At 40.2% G+C, this 24486-nt stretch overlaps 1 protein-coding gene across 1 annotated transcript; it reads right to left on the reverse strand.

Annotated features, from left to right (window-relative positions):
- Window positions 1-12101: 12101 nt before the first annotated feature.
- On the reverse strand, window positions 12102-23824 carry LOC131218075 (probable alpha-mannosidase At5g66150). The gene is made up of 4 exons (XM_058212760.1): window positions 23676-23824; window positions 13616-13709; window positions 13453-13509; window positions 12102-12335 (listed from the first exon to the last, which is right to left on the reverse strand). Exons 1-4 carry the CDS (start codon window positions 23822-23824, stop codon window positions 12102-12104), a joined length of 534 nt encoding a protein of 177 aa, XP_058068743.1.
- Window positions 23825-24486: the final 662 nt, after the last annotated feature.

A 24486-nucleotide genomic window follows, 5' to 3' on the forward strand; every position in this document is an offset into this window, starting at 1 on the left:
AGGGTCCACATGATGTGTTCATGAAATCCACACCGTCCAGCTGTTTGGGACGATGTTGGACGCACCACCTTAATGATGTATTCCATCTACTTCGTCCATTTGTGGGACATACCACGTTGATGTATACATTGTATGTTCATACCACTCATCTACCGGGCTACAATATGATGTATGTGTTTTATCTATACTGTCCAAAAGATGGTGGGCCCTACCATGGTGTATGTATTTTATCAGCATCGTCCACCTGGGACGGGACCTACCTAAGGTATGATTTGTGTGCACGCCGTTTATGGGCTGCGGTCCACCATGATACATGTTTTATCCTTACCATCCATCAATTTTCAGGCCCACCAGGAGCATGTGTTTTACGAGGCCTAATTACTGATTGAGTGGCGCCTATTGTGAATTTATGTGGCCCGCTGTGATGTATGTATTGCATACACACTATCCATTTGGTGGGGTCCATCTTGCAGGCCCACCATGTTGTATATGTCCTATATTCATGCTGTCCATTTATTCTGGACCGTATGGGCTATCCCATCAGGCCCATTGTGATGCATTCGAGGCCCATTGTTGCGGCCCATTTGATATACATATGACCGATGTGATGTGGCCCACCTTGATGTGTATGGGGCCCATTGATGAGGCCCGACGTAATGTATTTGGGCCCATGGGTTGAGGCCCATTGTGATGTATTAGGGCCCGTGGGCTGATGTAACGCCCCGGTTTTCAGGTCCCGAGTATGTGACCTGTGTCCCAAAAACCCAAGTGTTAACTTTAAAGGATGGTCAGATATAATATTTTCTTTTATCAGAGTAAGCAAATGAGCGTAGTGTGGACAAATCGACATAAAAAAAAATTTCATTATCATTCAAATATGCCCATAATGACTTATACAAATCAATGTCTCCAAAATTAACAAATACAAGAATTACATGATCTAATACATAAGAAATAATAGAAAACATATAAATATCAGCCGCAAGATCACACAGCTCCTCCAAGCATACAATCAAGCATTCCTGGTGATCGTACCTTGCTTATTATCAAGTCTGGACATGCATATCACTTAAGCCACCTGTACTACCTGTACGGTTTTATATTTGATGGATGAGTGGCCAACTCAGTGTGAATTTCCCTCAAGATTACACACCGCTGCATTAGGTAAGAAATAGTATAAAACATCCAGACAACCAAAATAAAGTAAATGCAGTCTTATTAGGTGCATGGATGCATGAATGCAATCATCGACCCGGGTAAATCATCCGGACGGTCGGTGCCCCGGGAAAAACATCCAGACAGGTAATGGGGTCATCACCGAAAGATATGAATGGTCATCAGCGCAACACGTAGCGTAATCGTATGGGCATGAGTGATCCAAGTCATCATTATAAATCGATCGGTTGGTCATTAGCGCAACTCGCAGCGTAATCGTATGGGCATAATGATCTAAGCCGTCGTAGTATGCTATACAAGATTAGCCAAGTCATTATTAGTCCATTTACAACCAGCCAATTTAGATAAGCTCAAAGGTCACTACGGGGAGCACATGGCCCAGCGTAGGCCGACAGCTCGGGCATAGTGTCCCATTACCACCATCCCCGGCTCATGAGGCTACCATCTTAGGATGTTTAATAGAAACCCATCGACTAGTGGCCAATCATATTATAGTATATGAGGCTTACCATCGCGTGGCTGCACGGTATAAAACATCGAACCCATACAGGGAAAGTACCAGAACAAAGCCACATAGGGCGATATCAAACAAGCCATATAGGGCAATTATCAAAATAGGCCTCATAGGGCGAGTATCAAAACCATGCGATAAAAGACCATCCTTGAAAACTATTGGACTCAACAACCCTGGATGGTAGGCCCACATTAATGATCCATTTAGACCACCACTCAATAACCACTAAGTCGAAGGTCCATTTTAATCACAACCAGTCGGGTTACATCCCAAGTATGGGTGTACATTTATAGGTGGGGGTTTCCCACTAATGTACCAGTTTAAAGTCCATAAGCAATACACAAATAATCAACAAGCATGGACAAATATACAGGATGAACATTAAGCAGGCAATATAGAAATTCAATTTTCACCAGCTAACACATGTGATTATAAGAGAGAGAGATATCAATTATAATTTTTAATAAAAACTATAACTTAAGCTAATGAGAAGATGAAAAGCTCAAGGGAAATAATCATCACCTAATACTTTGAATCGCCTACCAATGTCGCTAAGTGCTTGCGCCCTTAAGATTGAATCCTACCACAAATCATGAGCTTATAACATTAGATCTAAGTTCCACGCACTACCTAGGTTTAAAATCATATCCTAGGGTTTGAGTTATCTATCTTAGGGTTTTAATGTAGAATTAGGGTTTTCATCTTAGGGTTTAGTCTTAACTTAGATTCTAGAATTTGAACCCTGAATTATTAATATTATTATTAATATTATGATCATACAACTGATCAATTAATATTTATTTTAGGGGTATTTAATCCATCAATATTAATAATGATGGTTCATAAGTTCGTATTTAAATGTACCAAACTTATCTAATACTCTTATAATGATTAGTAACCTATTGTCTACTTAAGGAGTGTAATGTCTAATAATCATAGTTTTGTTTATAATATTTAATGCTAATATGAAGAATCAACCGATGGTTAATCCTGCTTAGTACCCTGTTTATGGTTAAAGCCCTAACCCAGGGTTTGGGTTTCCCAGGTCTAGGGTTTCATCCCTAAGTTTAGGTCTACGATAATTTTTAGGATTTGAATTCTAGTTGGTGCACTATTAATTATAATGACTATTATCTTTGGGGTTGTAATTTACATTAGCTGACATGGTAAAAATTCATTATGATGAAAATTAACAATAATATCCATAATGTTAATTAGTACATTTAATATTGATTATGATTTCTAGTCAATGTCATTAAGATGACATTAGTTATTACAATAGATAGAAAATAACAGCTATATAATTAATAACAAAATGAGTGATGATGAATCTGAAAATGAATGGAAACTCTCACCTGGTTGACTCAGTTCGAGTCGAGTCGACTCGGCAGCAACCAACCTGACTCAACTCCCCTACTTCTTCCTTCTCCTTTTCTTTCTATCTTCTTTCTCTCTTCTACTTTCACCCAGGGACGAGCCAGACTGAGTCTGAACTCAGTCCATCTGTGCTCAGCTCAACCCAAGGCTTGGCCCAACTTGGTGCACACGTCAACTCGCTGAGTCAACTCGGGAGTGACAAAACATCCACAATGCACACAACCCCTCCACCTTCTAGGCTTTTACCTTGCTAACACAGCCAGGCCAGCGGGGCTTTTGGGCTAGACCAGACCTGCCTGGCTCGCACAGCATGACCCAGCGAGCCCCAGCCAAGTCGAGTTGACTCGAGATGGGTCCTACACACCCACTCTCACTCTTCCTTCTCTCCCTGTCCTTCTTCCTCTCTCTCTTTTTCTCTTTCTTTCTTCTTCTTTTCTCCTCTCCTTCTACTGCTAGAAGCGTCCAGCAATGGGCGCAGCATACCATGGCCTAACTCGGCCCAGATTCTGTGGCTTGGGTGAGTCTGCGAAGTACGGCACCCTCCACTAGCAGTGTGGTGCTCAGATTTCTCTCAGACACTCTTTGTCTTCTCATTTAGAGAGGTATAAAAACTTCTGGACTCGACCCAGCACGGACCAAACTCAGCTCGGCCCAGACCCCACTCAGTTCGAGCTTTGCTAGTGCAGCAACGCACTCTTTCTCACTTTCCTTCATTCCATTTCTTCTTCTTTCCTCTCTTCCTTCCTCCTTTTCATCCTTTTCTCCTACATGGGTTGTTGTAGACATGGCCCACCTTGTGAATGAAACTGATCAGGGGTTAACGGTTGTAACAGGGCTAGTGGCCGTTCTTCTTCATGAGGGAGATGACCCGCCATTAATGGCAGATCACAAACGCCCATGACTTTCTTCAAAACGATGCATGGGAATGGTGTAGATGGATCTATGGGAGCTTAGAGCATGGTCGGAATGAAGCTCTAAGGAGGTTTAGGTGGTGGGTTCTAATGGAGAAGGGAAATGGCTGGTTGACGAGCTGTGGCAAGGGCATGGGAGAGACCCATTGCAACTCCATATTTTTGACTTAAATCGAGCCCTAAGCTCTCTCAGGGTCGTTGGATGAGGACTGGATGGCACGGATTGAATACTGCCATTGGGTTTTCTCAAAACCGTGGGAAGGAATGAAAATCGGTCATGGTTTTCCTTGCTGAGGTGGAAACCGAGTTTGGACAGTTGAGATGTCCTCAAATGGATGTTTGGGATAAGAGGAATCCTCTTCACTCGGATCGCCGAGCTGGCAACGGGGGAGACAGTTTCCATTTCTGGAAACGTTGTGTTTATAGGCTTCGTTTGGGTCGGTTCTTGTGTGCATGAGGGTGTACTTTAACAGACGAGACCACCTAGAGTTTGTTTAGGGTCATCATCTAGTCATGATTAACGGTCCAGATCACTGATTTGGTCCCTCATGGTGGGCCATAGCACGTCCCAAACGGACAGCGTCCGTCCTCTGTGAAAACAACAGATGAGAGAGAAAATCTCTCCTTTTTGGAGGGATTTCGGGTCAAGCCCGATTTGACTGGAGATGTAATCCAGTGCACCTCGAGTGCAGTCCCTCTGGTGCACGCATGCAATAGTTGTGGGGCCCACAGAGATATTTTCAAGAAATCCACACCATCCCTTAGGTTCTAGGGGTCCACTTAGGGCCCTAGACCAAAGATGGGGCAGACCCAAGGTCCAGGTGGGCCATACACTCAAATTTCATGCCCTAGTGGTGGATTCCCGATGATCTGCTGGTCGGATCAGTCCACAAATGAACTTTGACGGTTAAAAGGGTTCAAGGGTCCATTTAAGGCCTTCATCATGCATTATTAACTAATACAAACATTAATATGGATTTACTTGTAATTAAAATAATTAAAAACTTATACATATATATGAATATAACTCCTAATATTGACATGCTACTATATACATGCTATTAGTCACATATTTATTAATATAAAATTCCTAATATACAATATTATATTACACATGTATGGATTGAAAATTGTACAATACCTCTTTTAAATCTCATTGTTAAATAATATACCATCTTATTAAAATATCTCACAATTTTTGTATAAAATTTTTAATTCTACGTTGATATTTATAATTCAATTATACATCGTAAAATTATTATTCATTTTGCTTAGTTAATATAATATTATTTTCATAATACTTTATGTGCATTAAATATATAGGTGCAGACTATTTTTCAACGGTCAGATTTAAACTAGGATGAACGTAAGTGTTTACTAAGGCCTGGGTTGTATTCATGCTAAGCTTGGTTATACAGTAACACCGGAGTACTTGAAAGTACAGGGTGTTACACTCTACCCCCCTTAAAGAGAATTTCATCCCCGAAATTCAGTGCTTCTATTATTATTAAGGATGATGATAATATCCATTATTTTCCTACACGTACAAACGTATGCCACTAGGCTCCCAAAACTGAGATCGTTACAGCTGAGGCCCATTGTGATGCATTTGGAGCTCATGGGTAGAGGCCCATTGTGATGTATTAGGGCCCGTGTGTTGAGGCCCATTGTCATGTATTTGGAGCTCATGGGTAGAGGCCCATTGTAATATACTTCCAGCCCATTTTACAAGCCCCATTATGATGCATTCAAGGCCCATGGTTGAGGCCCAGTGCGATGTATGTATGGCCCGTTAAGTTGTGTTTGAATCTCTTGTACAGGCCGTGCCTTGGGAGCAATGTTGGTTTAACATCGACATTGTAAGAATAATGTTGGTTAAATGTCCGCATTATAACTCTCCCTAGGGCCCATTGATAGACCCATGCTTGTTGTGTGTAGGCCGTCTAGGCCCATCTTCGTTGTGAGGATAGTTCATTACTTTATAACATGCTTAGTATAACTCCATGATTCATGCCCATACGCATCATATGTATGCCTGATATGAGGAATGTTTGATCATATCATACGCCATTGGGCAGACTATTTACGGGACTCCTTATGAGATAGAGTGCCTACATTATTGCGTTGTATGCGCAGGATTGTTGTATGACTAGATAGTGTAACTCATGCATCTCACATATATGTGACTTGATCATTGTACGCCTTAGCGACATCAGGGTCGTGGCCTCCATAGACACATCGTGGATGGCCAGATGGGACATTGAAAATGCTTGGTTCTAGCACTATGGGCACATAGGATGTCCTTGGGTGAAAGTTTCAGAACCTCCTTAGTACCAGGAGATGCTCCAACGTCTAGACTGAGTGGAATATGAGCGTCGGTGCCTATACTATGAGGTCGTGTCTCCCACTGTGTCATGGTTGGTTGGAAGGGGGTGTGGCCTTATCCGCCCTAGTGAGGGGGCTATAAGCTAAGCTGAGTATGACCAGCTCGTAAATGGGTCCGCTATCAACGAGCCGGGCCCGATATTGGCAGGCGGATAGTGAGGTCTCTTCCACTCACTGGGCTGTGCAGCTAGGGAGGAGGCAGTCGAAGTAGAGTGTAATAGACTCCGGTGATTTCCCCAGAGAGCAACCATACTGATATGTGGACTTATTGAGCAGGAATTGTATATCCATTCATTCACCATCCACTTGAGCTGGTGATGCATAACTATTTGTTACGTATACCTTCGCATGGCCAGGATTTCGGTTAGGCGCTCGACTAACCTGAGATCAGGAGTTTACCACATTGAGTCGAACTATCTAAATTTATGTGTGAGACTGGTTTGGATAGAAGTCCCTTTTTGTGGGCCCCGTAGCCTGCGATACTACATACTATCATCCCAACTTCACATTCCAGCATGGTCATTTCATTCACACCACATATTACATTACATCCGCAGTACTTAGCATTTTGGGTTACTATGTTTTTGCACTTATATGACCTAGATGAGGTTGACAGTATTCGTGGCTCGTCAGGATTTGCATATTGCATTGCATCCTCAACATCCATTAGTCTTGTTATGTTTTGCATCGCATAGCCTTGGTATGGCTGATAGCACTCATGGACTTACCAGTATATTTTCAGTTACTCTGATTCATGATCTTGTCAGTATTTTTACTTATTCCGATGATGTATGATTTATGGGCTTTATGGTATATTTGGCACTTATCTTAGGCACACACTTTCACCACTCTCTAAGCTTTTGTAAGCTTATGCACGATAGATGCGTGCAAGTGGCGTTAGGTTACAGCAGCGTTGAGCTTAAAGCTTGTAGCTGTCCTCTGGAGCTTTAATTACGATATATGTATTTTCCTTTTAGCATTGTATTCAAATGATTATATTAGTGGATATGTGATGATGATGTTGCCTTTATGATTTGGGTATACTTGTGGTTATGCTTCTTATGAGACAAATGTACGTTGAAAAATCCTCCTTGTAGGATCTCAGGATCAGAACCTGGCATATGTACGCTAAGGGTCGAGAATGGGGTACTACGGAGGCTGTCAGCACCGGGTTCGGCGATTGGGATTCCTGTGAATCCGATTTTCGGGTTCGGGGCATGACACCTCTTATGGGTTTATTTTAATGAAAAAGATATTTTTGGTTCATTTCTTTGATTGTTTAAGTATATTGATAAATTTAGTGAAGAGTATGTCGGCGTCTTGTGCCGAGATTGAACCCTTAGTCGTTTTTACCATATGAATTTATGATTCTTGGTCAAGCACTTACATAGGTCAGATACTTTTGTATTTTCAAAGTATCGCCGCAAATTGTGCGGCCCGAGTAATGGCGATAATTCATGGCCTAACCTCTTCTTAAAGGGTCGGCCCATCAATGAGGGTTGTTCTTCCCCTATATTGCAGGAAACCCTTGGTAGATTTTTAGTAGATGGTTCGTTTGTGGACGTGGAAGTAGAAAGCAAAACTTATCTGTCACTAAATTTGGTAAGCCCAGAGGGCATTGGGAAGTTCTTCTACCTAAGCTCCTTTAGCCTTCTCGAGCTTTGTTCAGAGGTGGTTATTGATGATCTTGTTGACTGCTTCGACTTGTCCATTGGCTTGCAGGTGCCGGGGTGATGAGTAGACGTTTTGGATCCCGAGATTATCGCCCATACCCCAGAATTGCTTGTTGTCTAACTGTTTCTGAAGTCTGTAATTTTTTTACTCAGTGATCTTAGCCAGAGGTTCAACCTCGGCCCGTTTAACGAAATAGTTGACCGCAACGACCATAAATTTAGTTTTCCCTTTGCCAGTTGGTAAGGGGCCAATAATGTCAATTCCCCATTAGACGAATGGTCATGGTCCGATCATGGGAATTAGTTGCTCAGGAGGTTGTCGGGGTATGTAATACCCTGAACTTTTCAATACCCGAGTATTGGAAGTTCTCGAGTGTTACCATGAAATTTAACTTAATGTATACATGTGTACGATACTAATCTAGATATCCTGACCTTACATCTGTTCTCCAATATGAATCTGACCATTGAAAATAATCTTCACCCATAGATCAAGCCATCCGACCGTTGATTTTAAGACAAGATCATCATATGTCCAAGTAAACCCACTTGCGACGATCTATTTACAAAACTGACCATACAACCACCTACATATATGATTAGATTACTAACTATCAAGTTTGCCTATTTTAACCTATCATCTAACCATCCATTGTGTGGTTTGATATATGTACATTTCTAATTAATTTGGTGATTAACTCTTTATTCATAATGATTTAGATATACATTCTTTTGTAAGAATTCTTAGAAATGTGCCTATAATCATATAGAACCATTATATTTCATAAAACTCTTAGATCAGCAATAATTACGAAAATGCCACTAACCTAGACCCCTGAATCCTATATCACATGGTTCCCACTATCCGTTTAATGTGAAATTTTATACCATGCATATATATCATAAATTAACCATACATGTCAAATTTCAACCCTTAGATCATTGTAAAAGTGGCCCAATTGGCAAATCAACCCCTTAACTGTTGATTTTGGTGTCCATTGAGTGAAGAAAGGTCATGGATAGTCGTAGTAGGATATTTGCCTTCATATGAATGACTTGGATTGCCCATCATATAGACAAGTATGAAATATGAAGACCCTACTTTGGTAGGCTTTTCCTTATGCGCGAAATTATCCTTTCGAGGCTTATCAATTCCTGATAAATGTAGGTCGTTAGATCTAGCCTCTTCCTACCGTCCATCGTAACTCAAACTTGGACAACACCTTGGCCTCACATGAGTAAAATATCATACAAAATTTGGACCTTGATTTATGATCCTATGTTGTTGAACGCTAAAGCCGGTTCCTTCCTTTTGACGCAAAATGTGATATTTCACTACACCAAAATCGCTAATTTACGACTGACCAAGTCCGTCATAAAATCAAATAAACGACAGATTTCGTCTGTCGCTGTTTACTGTCCTTTTTTTTCGACGGATAATATCTGTCGTTTAATCTACGATGGATAAGGTCCGTCGCATAGTAGCGACGGATAAGATCCATCGCAACGAATAAAAATCCGTCGCTAAAATTCGATAAGTGTCATTAAAAATATTAGCGATGGATAAGATCCGTCGCTAATAAGAGTAGACCGACGGACCTCAAATCCGTCGTAGATTCTTGTTCAGAAATCTGCGATGGATAAGGTCCGTCGCTAAAATATTTGTGAATAGAGCAAACATCAATAGATTTTTTATTTTTTTTATTTTGAATCTTACACCAAATGGTCATTCAAAAAATAATTCACACGATTGTTTAATAAGAATCCTATTCAAAAAATTGAGATGAATCTTGTTCCGCCATCCACTATAACAAGGAAAATGATAATTACAAACACTGCTATAGAACGTCAAAAGCAAGAGACAATACCTATTGGATAGAAAAAAAAAATGATTAGGATGAGTCCCATGACTTCAGTGGCCCTGTTTTGGGTAGACTCAACGAGTTGTAAAACTATGGCTGACGATCTGCCTATTGGATGCACCCTTTTCGACACGAGATCAGTCTCTTAAAATATGAACTCAAGTTAAGCGATTGTGAAAACAATTAGTTAACCAATTGATTTTCTGAGTGCATGAAGAAATCAAAAGGGGAAATATGATCTCATAATGTCTCAAAGAGTTGGAGATTAGCTTTAGGAATAGTGTTCTGTGAATCAGAAAGAAACCACTAATTTCTGTTTGAAAAAAAAAAAAAAAATCAAAGAAAAGATTGGACAAGTTGTTGCAATTACCCGTAGCAAAGCAAAAGCAGCGCATGACTAGAAGAATTTTGAAGCATAGCAACAAATCTCCCAATCTCAAATCCACTGAACAAAGTGGAAAATGGAATAAGGCAATGGCAATGTGAATGAACAAAAAATCATACAACTAATAAGTCAATGGCAATGTGAATGAACAAACTAAGAAAAAAAAAAAAAGCATCAACTTATGTCAGCATAAAAGGTTTTTCTTCTTTCTTTTTTTCCTAGAAGTTTACTCAAGCTTTACAAAGGAAAGAAAAATGGGAAGGCAAGGATTAGGAATCAACAGCCCCAACAAACAAGATGCTGAAAGAAAATAAAAGATTCATACACTACAAGAAAATGAGGCTTTAACCTCAGTTCAAAACTGTGGCTAAAAATGTTAAAAACTGAGGCTAAAGCCTTTAGCCTCAATTTTGCCTCATTTATCCAAACTGAGGTTGAAACCCTGTGGCTAAAGGCTTTAGCCTCAATTTTAGCAACCAATGTTAAAATGACTATTATAGCCTTAGTTTTCTCAAAATAAGGCTAAATCAAAATTTTAACCTCCATTGTTTCCAATTGACACTAAATCCAAATTTTAGCCTCGGTTGCCTCCAATTGAAGCTAAATTTATTTTTAACCTTGGTTCTCAACAACCGAGACTAAAACCTTTAGCCACGAGAGCTGTAGTCTCAGTTTAAGTAACTGAGGCTAAAGATGGATTTAGCCTCTATTAGCATCAACTGAAGCTAAATTCAATTTTTAACCTCAGCTCTCAACGATCGACGCTAAATCATTCGTTTTGATCAATTTATAAACCTGTGCATGATCATTTATTTATTCAATCAAATACAATCATTCTTTTCAAGTTCAGAGACTGATTTAACTCTGTTTGAGTTTTCCTAAGAAATTTAACTTTTTTGACATGAACTTTAATATTCGCTTTTGATTTCATTTCCAGCTCTTCTTGATGTTTTGGTAGGTTCTTAAGTTGTTCTCTTGTAACATCCAATTCCTGCAGCAACAGCTCCTCATGAATGGCAGACACTTTTGCCAACTCTGAACGAATCTTTTCATCTTGGAATAGATCATTATATTCATGGGATCATAACGAATAGAAAGGATTTAAGAGATCATTTCATGAAGGAATAGAAGTTAAAAAGGAACCTGTAATTACAAAAAAGGAACCCGTTCAAACTTGAGCTTCGACTCCATCTCCAAATACTCCCTACGAAGTTCTTTCATATCCCACTGCATTTGAGTAACTCTTTCCCTTTCAATTAAGATGGCTTGTTGCAGGTTTTCTTTACTTTTTTGCTTAGTACTTTCAAGTTCCACATCCAAATCTTTCACTTGGGTAGGCATGTTACCATTTACAATTGTTATAAACACAACAATAACCATGTAAAAGGGTTTAAATGACATGACAAGGAGTCCTGGAATCCAATGGATAACATATGTAAAGTTTTAATTAATTACAAGGCCTAGTTTCTGGAGTTATATATGTCAAAGAAGCCCGATTTACAAGAAACTTTGAAGCTAATTAACCCAGGAGCTTGTAATCAGGAAAGAAAATGCAACTCGCCCCTGTTCTATGATTCGTCATACGTTTCAGATGTCTAGATGTTGATGAAAAGGACATCTTCAAATTTGCAGGTCCAACCTCCAATGTCTCATTTTGTGAAGTATCCGTAACTGATATGTGCCCACTACTTGCTCCTGTATTGTTTAAGGAGAATTACAATATGTGAATATTGTTATTGCTCATGGTGCTTTTTTTCCATGAAATGGATTGCTTTTGAATGCAGTATATAACAAATGACCAAAAAAGCCAAAAAGTATTTAATGAGAAGAATATTGAAAATCCAGCTTTAGAAATAAAGTAGATGCTACATCCAAATGGCGGCACAGATACTTGAAATAAGAGCCAATATTTGGGATTTCTTTGGCTGACACTCCCAGGTAGGCCTTTGTGTAGAAGTTTCTCAAGTTAATAGTAGCATTATCCATCTCCACATACTGTGCCTCAATGGTATTGCCGCTAGAATCTCTAATAACATGATGGTCATCATTGACCTGACAGATATTGATTAAAGAAAATGAAAATAATTGATCAAACAGAAAGAGGCCCTTTCAGATAGGCATGTTGTAAGGAACTTACATGTTGGGAAATGCTTTATATAAAATGTTAAATTTGGGGCTGAACAAGAACTAGAATCTGACATCCTATATGAACAAGCATGCTATACAAAAGTCATGTGTGTTAGATATTAATTATGATGCAAATGATCAGTAATAATTTTGCACTCAGTGATCATGTAAATATGGACATTGTCATCCATATTTGCATTTCAGAATATAATATGAAGTGCACTTGTTCATAGATCTTCAGCAATTTCCAAGAAATGGTAGCATTCCCCAACATCTATTTAACCAGAATTTAATCATTTTTCACAGTACCATGCTCGAAAAATTATGAAGATACCCGTATTCTAATCTTCCCAAATTTATCATCTAATGAGCTCCACTTCATGGCTTGGAAAAGCGAAGAAGCAAGCATATTCCAGTATTCATGTTTCCTAAATCTACAGTCAAGAAGAACAACAGCAGAAGGATGGTATGATATCCATACCATCAGGCCTAGAGCAGAAAACCATGTAATTAAATGTAGAACACAATAGTACATGTAATCTGTGCACCAACATTTTTGTTTCCTCAACAAAAACAGTAACTTTATTAGAAATGAAAGGCTGTGGTGGTGATGATAAATGGTAGCTTATTAATAATAGAACAATTACACAGATATTAAGGCAAATGCATAGAACAGCCAACAAAACATGATCCCCTCCTAACTCCACCTTTAGAAAGAGTCTGCTACATCGTTAGGTATTGTAAAAGAAGCATAGGTATTTCGATAGTTCTATGGAACATATTTGAGTTAATAGCAGCAAAGTAAATGTTATACATAAGAAAAATAGAAAATTCACCACCAAGTACCAGTTTTTAATATCATGCACCAGAGACATTAAAAAACAGAACCTTTGACGTGTAAGCTCTATAAATATGTATAGCTGATTGAAGTTTTCTATCAACAGAAAGCAGAAACAAATCATGAATCAGTCCCACAAGAAAAAAGGAAAAAAAGAAAAAAAAAAAAAAAGAAAAGGAAAAAAAAAAAGGGATGCATACTCACTGGAATCCTAACAATGTCAGTGTGGATCCATCCAAGCAGATTGTATGCCACCACAACCTGAACAAGTTAATATCTGTTACAATGTCATAGAATTCAATGTTGAAAATAATTTATCCTTTATTATTAAATTTGTAACCAATATGACAACAACATGAACACCCACTAAGCTCTTGTTCTCTGGAATTTCCTCAGTTGGCGGGCAGTAGGTTATATTGAGCAAATGACACTGTTGACCAAAAAAAGAAAAGAAAAGTGCACTTTTAGCAAATTAGAACAGGATTAAGAACCTAATGAATTAAAGACATAAGGTTAAAATGAAAAGCATGCAAAATATAAAGATCCTCTGGATGAGAAACACATAATAATTAGTTCATTGAAAACCCAAAAGATTGGCAATTGGAGAAGATTTCAGACTAAATGTGAAATGGAGAATTATGCTACTATCAGATTCCGAGTGTTTTGCAATGGAACTGATGAAATGAGGATTTAGTTTTGTTGGGAAAAACGGGTTTACGTTTTTCCTGGTTTGTTCAATATTTTCATTACTTAGTTCTACCAATCCAATGTTTATTTTGGAACAGTAAATTGTAATGATAATGAAACCATGCAATGTTACTACAGATCTGGTTCTTGACATTGTGATGCACCCGGAGAAAGTGGAATGGCAGAGTTTTCTTGGGTGCCATTAAAATAAATCTATTTCTGATGATACAATCCTGTTTTGCGATGTGAGTAGGCAACGGGTGGATAACTTAAGGATCATTGTTAGATGGTTTGAAATAATGTCGGACCCAAAAATCAACTAACTCAGAAAAGAAAAACGATGGGGATTCGCACAAGAGAGAAAGATGTGAGCACTGTCACGGAGATTTGGATGCAAGGCTTGTTGCCTTCCAAAGACTTAACCCTGGCTTAATCCTATGCGTTGGCCTATTCATTTGTGGGATGACATGGCAGAAAGGGTGGAAAGGAAACTTTCATGATGTAAGAGAAGATTCTTGTCCTTGAGAGGGCGGATAATTCTCATCAATCTAGCCTCGTCGAACTTGCCTGTTTATACATATATATATATATATATGTATTTATGTCTCTGCTCAAAATGCCTGGTGCATGTAATTCGAAGATTGGAAAGAATTCATAGGGAGTTCCTATGGAAAGGTGTTGGCAATAATATCTTCTGGAATGGGGAGAAGTTTGCAAGCCAAGAAGGATAAGTTGTGTGGGTATAAGGTTGTTAAAGATTATGAATACAGCTTTGCTAAGAAGGTAGCTATGGAGATTCGGAAATGTGGAATCTCTAATGGAGATTGCTACACAAGAGACTCTTCCTTGTGCAGAGCTTCATGGTTATGAAAGGTGGTCGCAGCTATTAAAAATGATTTCTAGGGCAATAGTTGAAGCCTCTAGCAAATTTATCGGCTGATCAGGTTTAAATCTGAAGCAATGAAATTATGAATACGCAGTCCTCTGCTAAGTAATACATTTAAGTTTCACATAATTTTCTCCAACAGTGTGAGCAACAGCTAACACATCCCAAGCATTGCATTAAGAAAAAAAAAAATCACATCTCAGTTCCAGAACCTATTAGAATTGCTGCTGGTAATGACAATAACAATGATATTATCACCGATACCAGGAAATATATACAAAGGGAAAGACCAAAAATGTTGGCTATACCACTTAAATCGAGTGATATCTCCAATATTATCAATTTTATCGCCAATAAAAGGTTTTTTTTTTTTTTTTTTCAGTTGGCCCGCCATATTGTACGGCATTCTTCACCAATCAAATTGGAGAAAGAATTTCCAAATAACAATACACATGAGTGCTTATTTTTGTGGAATGGAACACGAATCAAAATTGTGAAGCTTGAGCAGCCTTGGATTGCAGTTGATGCAACTTTGATGCCATCTAGGTGGGCATGGACTTACAAAACCTGTTATTGATGAGATAAGTTTGGTCTCAGTAACCTAAACAATTGAAACATGGTTTTTGCCAATAAATTGAAACAAAATAGAAACAGAAATGAGTATTTCACATGGATTATGCCTTGAAATCAAAGAAATTCTATAGAATAAAACAAGAGAGACTATGACAAATATCAAACATTTTAAGCAACATAAAAGCTCTATAGAAATCGAACGAAGCTGAATGAGGAATGAACACTTGTGAAGGTTTCTAGTTTCATGACATTGTAGTCACACAAGCTACAAGGATAACTCTGCCCATATATGACCTCGGTGTAGTACTGAAACTCACTTGCCGATGGAAATATAAGCCACATGAATATGACATTTTAAAAAATGGGTCCAGATTGCGTCCACATTCTCAGCTGTGCATAATATGGCTTCAGCAATACCATGTGCACACCATGGCTGAAAGAAGTAAAAGTTGCTCAAATGAAAAAATTAATGTTAGCTCCCAAAAAAGAGAAAAAATTAAAGTTACCACTTAAAAAAAGAGAAAAAAGAGTAAATGTACACGCTTGGAACAATAATACAAGAGTACGAATAGTGCGTACTAGTACATTCACTTTAACATAGTAAAATAGTATGCTGGTATAAGACTATAAATAACAAAAAAAAAAAAAAAAAAAAAACAATGACAACAAGGACTGGAATGGCAAAAGCATCCATGTTTAATGAACCTATTTATCCAATGAAAGCAAGCAAATGAAAAGGACATTGACCAGTAAAGAAGATCTTTATCATATACAGGAAGAAAAAAAAAAAAAAAACTGACTTAGCTACAAGTAGCTATTTCTTGCGTTCTGCAGCCTTTGTTTTGAAGGTAAATGGAAACTTTTTTAATATGTTTTAAAACATCAACAAAATGATGTGATTCCTGTGTAATCTAAATGAAATATATTTTTAGAAGGCTGGAGCATTGCTCACACAATAAATTATTTAAAAAAAGTCTAAAATTCTATTCGACTTTTTATAATAGTTGTATAGATATAGGTTGTCTGGCATTCAAGCAATATAAAGAACTTGAAAGCAATTGATAGTTTAAAATATTGCACAGAAAAATTGAGAGTAGATAAGTCAGCAAAGGGGATGAAAATCAAGGACTTGATGATAATGGCCACTTGTGCACTACTAATTTAGTTTGCAAGACAGCAAGAAAATGAGAAATGGCTCCCTTGGGCCAAAAACAAAGTGATTTTTCCATTCACATATTGCAACCAAGGCTAAATAGCAAAATTATTGATTTGAAGTGGGAGCATGATGTAGAGCGGGTCGCGGACAGTTTCATGGCCAAGATGGATCAGAAAAGGCCCGGTCTACGATAGAAGTGATCCGGACCATCGGACCTTAGATCGGGCGTATCTCGCAATCCGGAATGAGTTATCTGACGTAAAATATATGATTTTGGGGTAGAACGAGCTACTTTAGCCAACCAACCCCGCTCTGTCAGGTTGCGCAGCCCGGAATTGCGAAAAACCCCTTGATCGACGGTCGTTCCCCTGTTTTAATTTTGTTTTTACTATAAATAGTAAGTTTTAGTTTGATTATAACTCTTCATCCGTCGGGCTTTAAGAGTTGCACCCAACGTGAAAAGTGCTTAGAATAATTAGGAGAACGGTTTGGTGAAGCCAAATAGGACACTTACTATTTTTGGCCGAAAACCTTGCGCACTAGTAGACATCACGACCGTCTATTAATAGTAAGTTTACTATTTATAGTAAGTCACGGATTCTAGGAGTTTGAGTTGTAGTTTGATTCTGATTTCTTTCCCATTGCTTGGTACCCTCATTTAAAGGGTTGTGAACTCATTTTTAAGAATTCATTAATCAATTTCGAATTTATTAGAATTTATTTCTATTTTCTGTTTTCTTTCATCGTGGATTCGAGAAGTCTCTGTGAGGAGTCCAGAGAAGTTCCGTGGATTCGGAATAGTTATCCTCTTGAGGAAGATGGTGCTCGACCTCACGTCCTCTTCTGCGTCAGTTTGGTATCAAAGCGAGGTTTCTCATCGGATTGATGGCTTCTAACGATAGGTTGGGCAACAATCCCATGGGCGGTGCTTCAGGGAATTTACTTTTAATGGCGGCAGCTCTCGAAGTAGCGCAACGAGAGAATCAACCAGCCATGCAAGAGCTGCAGGCTTCCATCGACTGCATAGCGGATCTCTTGGCGGAAAATCTAAGGCAACTCCATGTTCCTGGTGGCAATCCTCCACCCCTAATTAATCGCCCTGATCGCAGGATAGTACCGGCAGTGCATCCAAGGGTCATTCCTGAGGAAGGGGGCTCCAGTGAGGAGGAAATCGACGACATAATTTTTCAACACCCCAGACATGGTGGCGATCAAGTAGATCGAACGGATCGAGAATTCAAGATGAGGGTTGATATTCCTAGCTTCAATGGCCAACTACACATTGAAGATTTCCTCGATTGGCTTTCTGAAGTTGAGCGATTTTTCGACTATATGGACATCCCTGGTCAAGCTTGTGGCCTACAAGTTGAAAGGAGGAGCTTCAGCTTGGTGGGAACAACTACAACTCGCGCGAACCAGGCAGACGAAAGCACCAATCCGCACCTGGCAGCGGATGAAGCAGCTACTACGTGCCCGATTCCTCCCTAGCGATTACGATCAGGTATTATTCAAACAATACCAAAATTGTCGACAGGATAGTCGGTCGGTGAGAGAATAAGCAGAAGAATTTTACCGCCTGGCGGCGCGTAACGATTTGGTCGAGACTGAATCGCAGCAAATCGCCCGATTCAACAGTGGATTGCGTATGGCTATCTAAGATCGGGTCCAGATGTAGTCCGTCTACACGATGAATGATACGATTAAGTTGGCTACTCGGGCAGAAGCGCAACTTGAACGTCCTAACACACGGACCTATCCTACTGCAAGGATCCCTGTGGCAGTTCTGCCTCAGGGAACTGCCCAGCCTAAGGGGAAGGAGCACGTAAGAGCATGCACTCAACCTCCTACGTTTGAGAACCGAGATCAAGGAAGCAGCCAAGTTAGACCCCAAAGGGGCGTATCGACTGCTGCTGGTCCAAGTAGAATCCCGAACCCCTATGCTCGGCCAAGGTCCGATAACTGCTATCGTTGTGGCCAACCGGGCCACCTATCAAATACTTGTCCCCAGCAAAAAGTAGCAAACCTCGCCATTAATGATGGTAGTGCTGATAACGCTTATGAAGATCCAGATATTGAAGAACAGGAGCATACCACCGAGGACGAGGCGGATGATTCAGGTTAGGTTCAGCAAGATCACGGCGAGTCGCTCATCGTGAGGCAACTATTATATGCGCCAAGAAAAGAAGTGCATCCACAGCGGCATAACATCTTCCGCACTAGGTGTACGGTGAATCAAAAGGTTTGTGAGGTCATCATTGACAGTGTGAGCAGCGAGAACATCGTCTCCAAGGTCATGGTGGAAAAATTACAATTGAAAACGGAGCGTCATCCCTCTCCATATACAATCGGTTGGATCAAGAAGGTCAGCGAAACAAAGGTAATTGAATAGTGCACTATATCCTTTTCAATTGGCAAATATTATAAGGATGAAGTAGTATGCAATGTGGTTGACATAGAAACATGTCACATACTACTTGGTCAGCCCTGGCAATCTGACCGTGACGCCACTCATAAAGGGCAAGATAATATATATATCTTCGTCAAGGACGGCCGGAAGACCATATTGGCCCCTATGGATCCAGAGGGACCACCTGAAACTTCTAAAGTGGAGGGCCATTTTCTCTTAACCATACGGGACTTCGTGGAAGAATCCAAGGAAACAGGACAGACTTATGCATTAATTGTAAAAGGGGAAGAACTCGAGCCTACCAACATCTTTGAAAGACTAAGGCCCCTGCTACATGAATTCAAAGAAATCTGGCCCGATGACCTTCCTGATGAGTTACCCCCTATGCGGGATATCCAACACCATATCGACTTTGTCCCTGAGTCCAGTTTACCTAATCATCCTCATTATCAAATGAGTTCGAATGAGTACGAGATTCTGTAGGGACAAGTAGAGGAGTTGATCCGTAAGGGTCTTATTCGAGAGAGCATGAGTCCATGTGCTATACCAGCTCTATTAACTCCAAAGAAAGATGGGAGTTGGCGCATGTGTGTCGATAGCCGAGCCATTAACAAAATCACCATAAAATACAGGTTTCCTATACTATGGTTGGACGATATGCTGGACATGCTAGAGGGTCCAAAAATATTTTCTAAATTAGACCTAAGGAGCGGCTACCATCAGATTCGAATACGGTCAGGTAATGAGTGGAAAACGGCCTTTAAGACCAAGGAAGGATTATACGAATGGATGGTCATGCCCTTCGATCTTTCGAATGCGCCTAGCACATTTATGAGATTGATGAATCAAGTTCTGAAACATTTCATTGGGCGGTTCGTTGTGGTTTACTTCATGATATTTTTATATACAGTCAAGACGAAACCACCCATATGGAACACCTCAAGAATGTCCTTCAAGTGTTCACTAAAAATAAACTGTACCTCAATTTTAAAAAGTGCATCTTCATGACTGATAGCCTCTTGTTCCTGGGTTTTGTCGTAACATCCACGGGCATTCGGGTGGATGAGGAATATGTGAAGGCAATCAGAGAATGGCCGGTTCGTACAAATATTCACGAAGTACGAAGTTTTCATGGACTGACGACATTCTATCGACGGTTCATGAAAAATTTCAGTACCATTGTATCACCAATCACAGATTGCATGAAGAAAGGGCAGTTTCAGTGGACTGACGAAGCCGACAGGAGCTTTGTCGAAATCAAGCGCAGATTATCTACGACCCCCGGTTCTTGTACTTCCCAACTTCGAAAAACTGTTAGAAGTCGAATGTGATGCCTCATATGTCGGAATTGGAAAATTTTGTCTCAAGAAGGTAGGCCGATAGCCTTTTACAGCGAGAAACTTAGCGATGCACGCAAGAAGTAGTCTACATATGAGATTGAGTTATACGCGGTGGTCGAGGCACTGTGGCACTGGCGACATTATTTGATTCAAAGGGAATTCATACTTTACACAAACCATCAAGCTCTCAAATTCATTAATAGTCAAACTAACATTAACCGTGTGCATGCTAGATGGATCTCGTTTTTGCAGGAATTCACATTCGTGCTAAAACATAAGTCAAGGCAACAGAATAAAGTAGCTGATGCACTGAGTCGCCGTGCAACTTTGTTAGTCACTATGAGTAATGAGGTTGTCGGGTTCGAGCGCCTTAAAGATATATATGTTGATGATGACGACTTCAAGGACGCATGCGTTAGATGTCAAGAAGGTCACCCTGGCGACTTACATATGCAAGACGGGTTCTTTTCAAGGGAAATCGACTGTACATCCCAAACAGTTCGCTAAAGGAACAGATAATTCAAGAGCTACATGGAGGTGGCTTCAGTGGACACCTTGGGCGAGACAAGACACGAGCTCTTGTGGAAGAACGGTATTACTGGCTGCAACTGGTACGTGATGTGGAAAAGGCAGTCCAACGTTGTTATATTTGTCAGACCTTTAAGGGGCAATCTCATAACACGGGCCTCTACACTCCGTTACCCGTGCCTGACGGCCCTTGGGAGGATTTATCTATAGACTTCGTGCTTGGTCTCCCACGAACACAACGTGGCATGGATTCAGTGTTCGTGGTAGTAGATCGTTTCTCCAAGATGGCGCACTTTATTTCATGCAGGAAGATTCTCGATGCAACACACGTGGCGAATCTATTCTTTAGAGAAATTGTGCGGCTACACAAAGTTCCCAAGACTATTACTTTTAACCGTGACACGAAGTTTATAAGCCACTTTTGGCGGACTTTGTGGACTCCATTCGATACACGACTTCAGTTCAGCAGCGCCTACCACCCACAAACTGACGATCAAACTGAGGTTGTGAATCGCACGTTGGGAAACCTCCTTCGATGTATTTCAGGAGAAAAACTGAAGCAGTGGGATTTGACCTTGTCTCAAGCGGAGTTTGTATTCAACAACATGGTGAACCACTCAACAGGGAAATCCCCGTTCCAGGTTATTTATGGACGAGTACCTCGCCACACACTAAACTTGGTCCCTCTGTCCAAGCTCCCAGGCATGAGCATTGCAGCGGAACATATGACTGACAAGATCATGGGCATTCATGTGGAGGTACAAACCAAGCTACATGCCTCGAACGAAAAGTACAAGGAGCAAGCGGACAAGCATCGGCGACAAAAAGTGTTCGAGGTGGGCGACCAAGTAATGGTCCATCTGCACAAAGAACGATTTCCGACCGAAACGTACAACAAGTTGAAGAATAAAAAGATTGGACCAGTACCAATCATCCGAAAGATCAATGACAACGCTTATGTTAATCTTCCAGATGACATGGCAATCTCACGGACTTTTAACGTTGCGGACCTGACCGAGTATCATGAACCAACGCGGGATGAGAACTCGAGGACCAGTTCTTTTGAAGTGAAGGGGACTGATGTAGAGCGGGTCGCGGACAGTTTCATGGCCAAGATGGATTAGAAAAGGCCCGGTCGACGACAGAAGTGATCCGGACCATCGGACCTTAGATCGGGCGTATCTTGCAATCCGGAATGAGTTATCTGACGTAAAATATATGATTTTCGGGTAGAACGAGCTACTTTAGCCAACCAACCCCGCTCTGTCAGGTTGCGCAGCCCGGAATTGCGAAAAACCCCTTGATCGACGGTCGTTCCCCTGTTTTAATTTTGTTTTTACTATAAATAGTAAGTTTTAGTTTGATTATAACTCTTCATCCGTCGGGCTTTAAGAGTTGCACCCAACGTGAAAAGTGCTTAGAATAATTAGGAGAACGGTTTGGTGAAGCCAAATAGGACACTTACTATTTTTGGCCGAAAACCTTGCGCACTAGTAGACATCACGACCGTCTATTAATAGTAAGTTTACTATTTATAGTAAGTCACGGATTCTAGGAGTTTGAGTTGTAGTTTGATTCTGATTTCTTTCCCATTGCTTGGTACCCTCATTTAAAGGGTTGTGAACTCGTTTTTAAGAATTCATTAATCAATTTCGAATTTATTAGAATTTATTTCTATTTTCTGTTTTCTTTCATCGTGGATTCGAGAAGTCTCTGTGAGGAGTCCAAAGAAGTTCTGTGGATTCGGAATAGTTATCCTTTTGAGGAAGACGGTGCTCGACCTCACGTCCTCCCCTGCGTCAGAGCAGCACATGTTTAGAAGGATAGTGCAACTAAGAGTCTCAGTACTACAGATAACGTCAGTTCATGTATTGCAACGAAGGCTCAAAATAGCAGAATGTATTGTAAGAATGCCACACATGTGCCATGGCACAATAGCTCCTAGGCATGACCGAGTGTTGAAACTCTTGAGAGTCTACCACCCGAGCAAGAGTAAGGACCCAGCAGTACATCTATAGTCAAGTTTTAGCATTTGAGTCTTGCCTAGGACATTCTATGGTTAAATGAGTTAATTTATGCGACATGGCAGATTCCAAGGGCATGTGTAGGAACCATCACACTCTACCAGAGTATTAATATTTAGTATAGTACACTGATATAGTGCATAATATGGCAATACTTAATGAAGAGATTGGCTAAGCCCACACGCATCTGTACACGCCACACGTGCCATCATGGCATAATAGGTCCGAAATCCAACTCGTCCATCAGAACGGCGTGATGATCTTGATGCCCTGGCTCAAGAATCAGGTTCATCCACCCGCCAGGTGGACTACAGCCTGCAAAACAAATGTACGACTCTGAAATTTTTTATGAAGTCCTCTAACCCATCATCCAATATTGGGGCCCACATGCTGATTGGACTAGATTTAATTTTTGGGAAAACATGTACAAGGTGGGACGAATCTGATGGATGGATTAGATATCAAACATATGTGCAATGCTGGCACATGTGCGGTGTGTACACTAGCTTTATTGCACAAGCAGGTGTGATTAGTAGAGCTCTTTTGAACATCGTGTACTCTTATTTCTAAACTGGAATCCACAACTGGAATAGATTAACGTGAATTATTGGTACTTTGTATGTACAATTTCTAAGTAGTTTATAAGTACCTGTGTATCATCCACCATACGCTATCAGAGTATTAAAGTTTTATATGTAGACTACCGAGCGTGACATCAGTGGGACCGGAGACGTTTCAACAATACCACCCTTGCACGCACTCTCCAGGGGAGTTATGGAGCACTAGCTACCAACACCATCTAACCCATGTGGCAACCTGCTTCTACTCGACGGCCTTGGAGAATTCAGCGCTGTAGGAAAGATGTGTGATGGCGATGTCATTGAGCACGATGTTGAAGTCACGGGTGTGGCGGATGAGGGATTCACGGATCGAGGGCGGAAACGTGGGGTCAATCAGTGAGCAGCTGGACGGCATTGAATTGGGCGATGACGGCCTTGAGGCCTCGAGACCTTCAAACGAAAAAAGAACTCGAGAAAACTAAAAAATTCGGAAGAAAGAAAATGCAAAAACCGTGGAAAAATCAAATGGCGTATATGAAACCCTAAAAATCGCTGCTCCGGGGAATTTACACCAAAACGCAGAGATTTTCTTCTATTATGTAAAATCATAGAAAGAAAAAGAGGAGGAAATTGAAACGAGGTACCTGAAAATCTCCCAATTGCAAATTCCTGGCAGCGTAAATGAATGTCGAAAGAGGAACTCCAGCGACTTTTGTTTGAATGAAGACGCGGCTTCCTCTGATTGAAAGATGGATTCGGAAATCCTATTTCATTTCGAGTCGGGATCCTCTGTTATCAGGTCAAGAGAGAATTCCTATTACCCTAATGGTTTGGCGTCCGAAGTTGTTTTTTATTATTTTTATTTTTTTAGTGAGTAGTGACGTGGACCAATGAGAATTAGGGTATCAGGAATTCGGTATCAGGAATTCTCTATTGACCTGATAACAGAGGATCCGGACTCATTTCTAAAATGAGATGTAACTTTCAAATCTGACAATTGAGTTTTCCATCATTTATAAACTAAACTATATTAAAAGCCATACATATAGTGGACCAATTACTAGATGATTAAGATAG

The sequence above is a fragment of the Magnolia sinica genome, chromosome 11 (assembly GCF_029962835.1).
Source record: "Magnolia sinica isolate HGM2019 chromosome 11, MsV1, whole genome shotgun sequence".
Taxonomy (NCBI): Eukaryota; Viridiplantae; Streptophyta; class Magnoliopsida; order Magnoliales; family Magnoliaceae; genus Magnolia; species Magnolia sinica.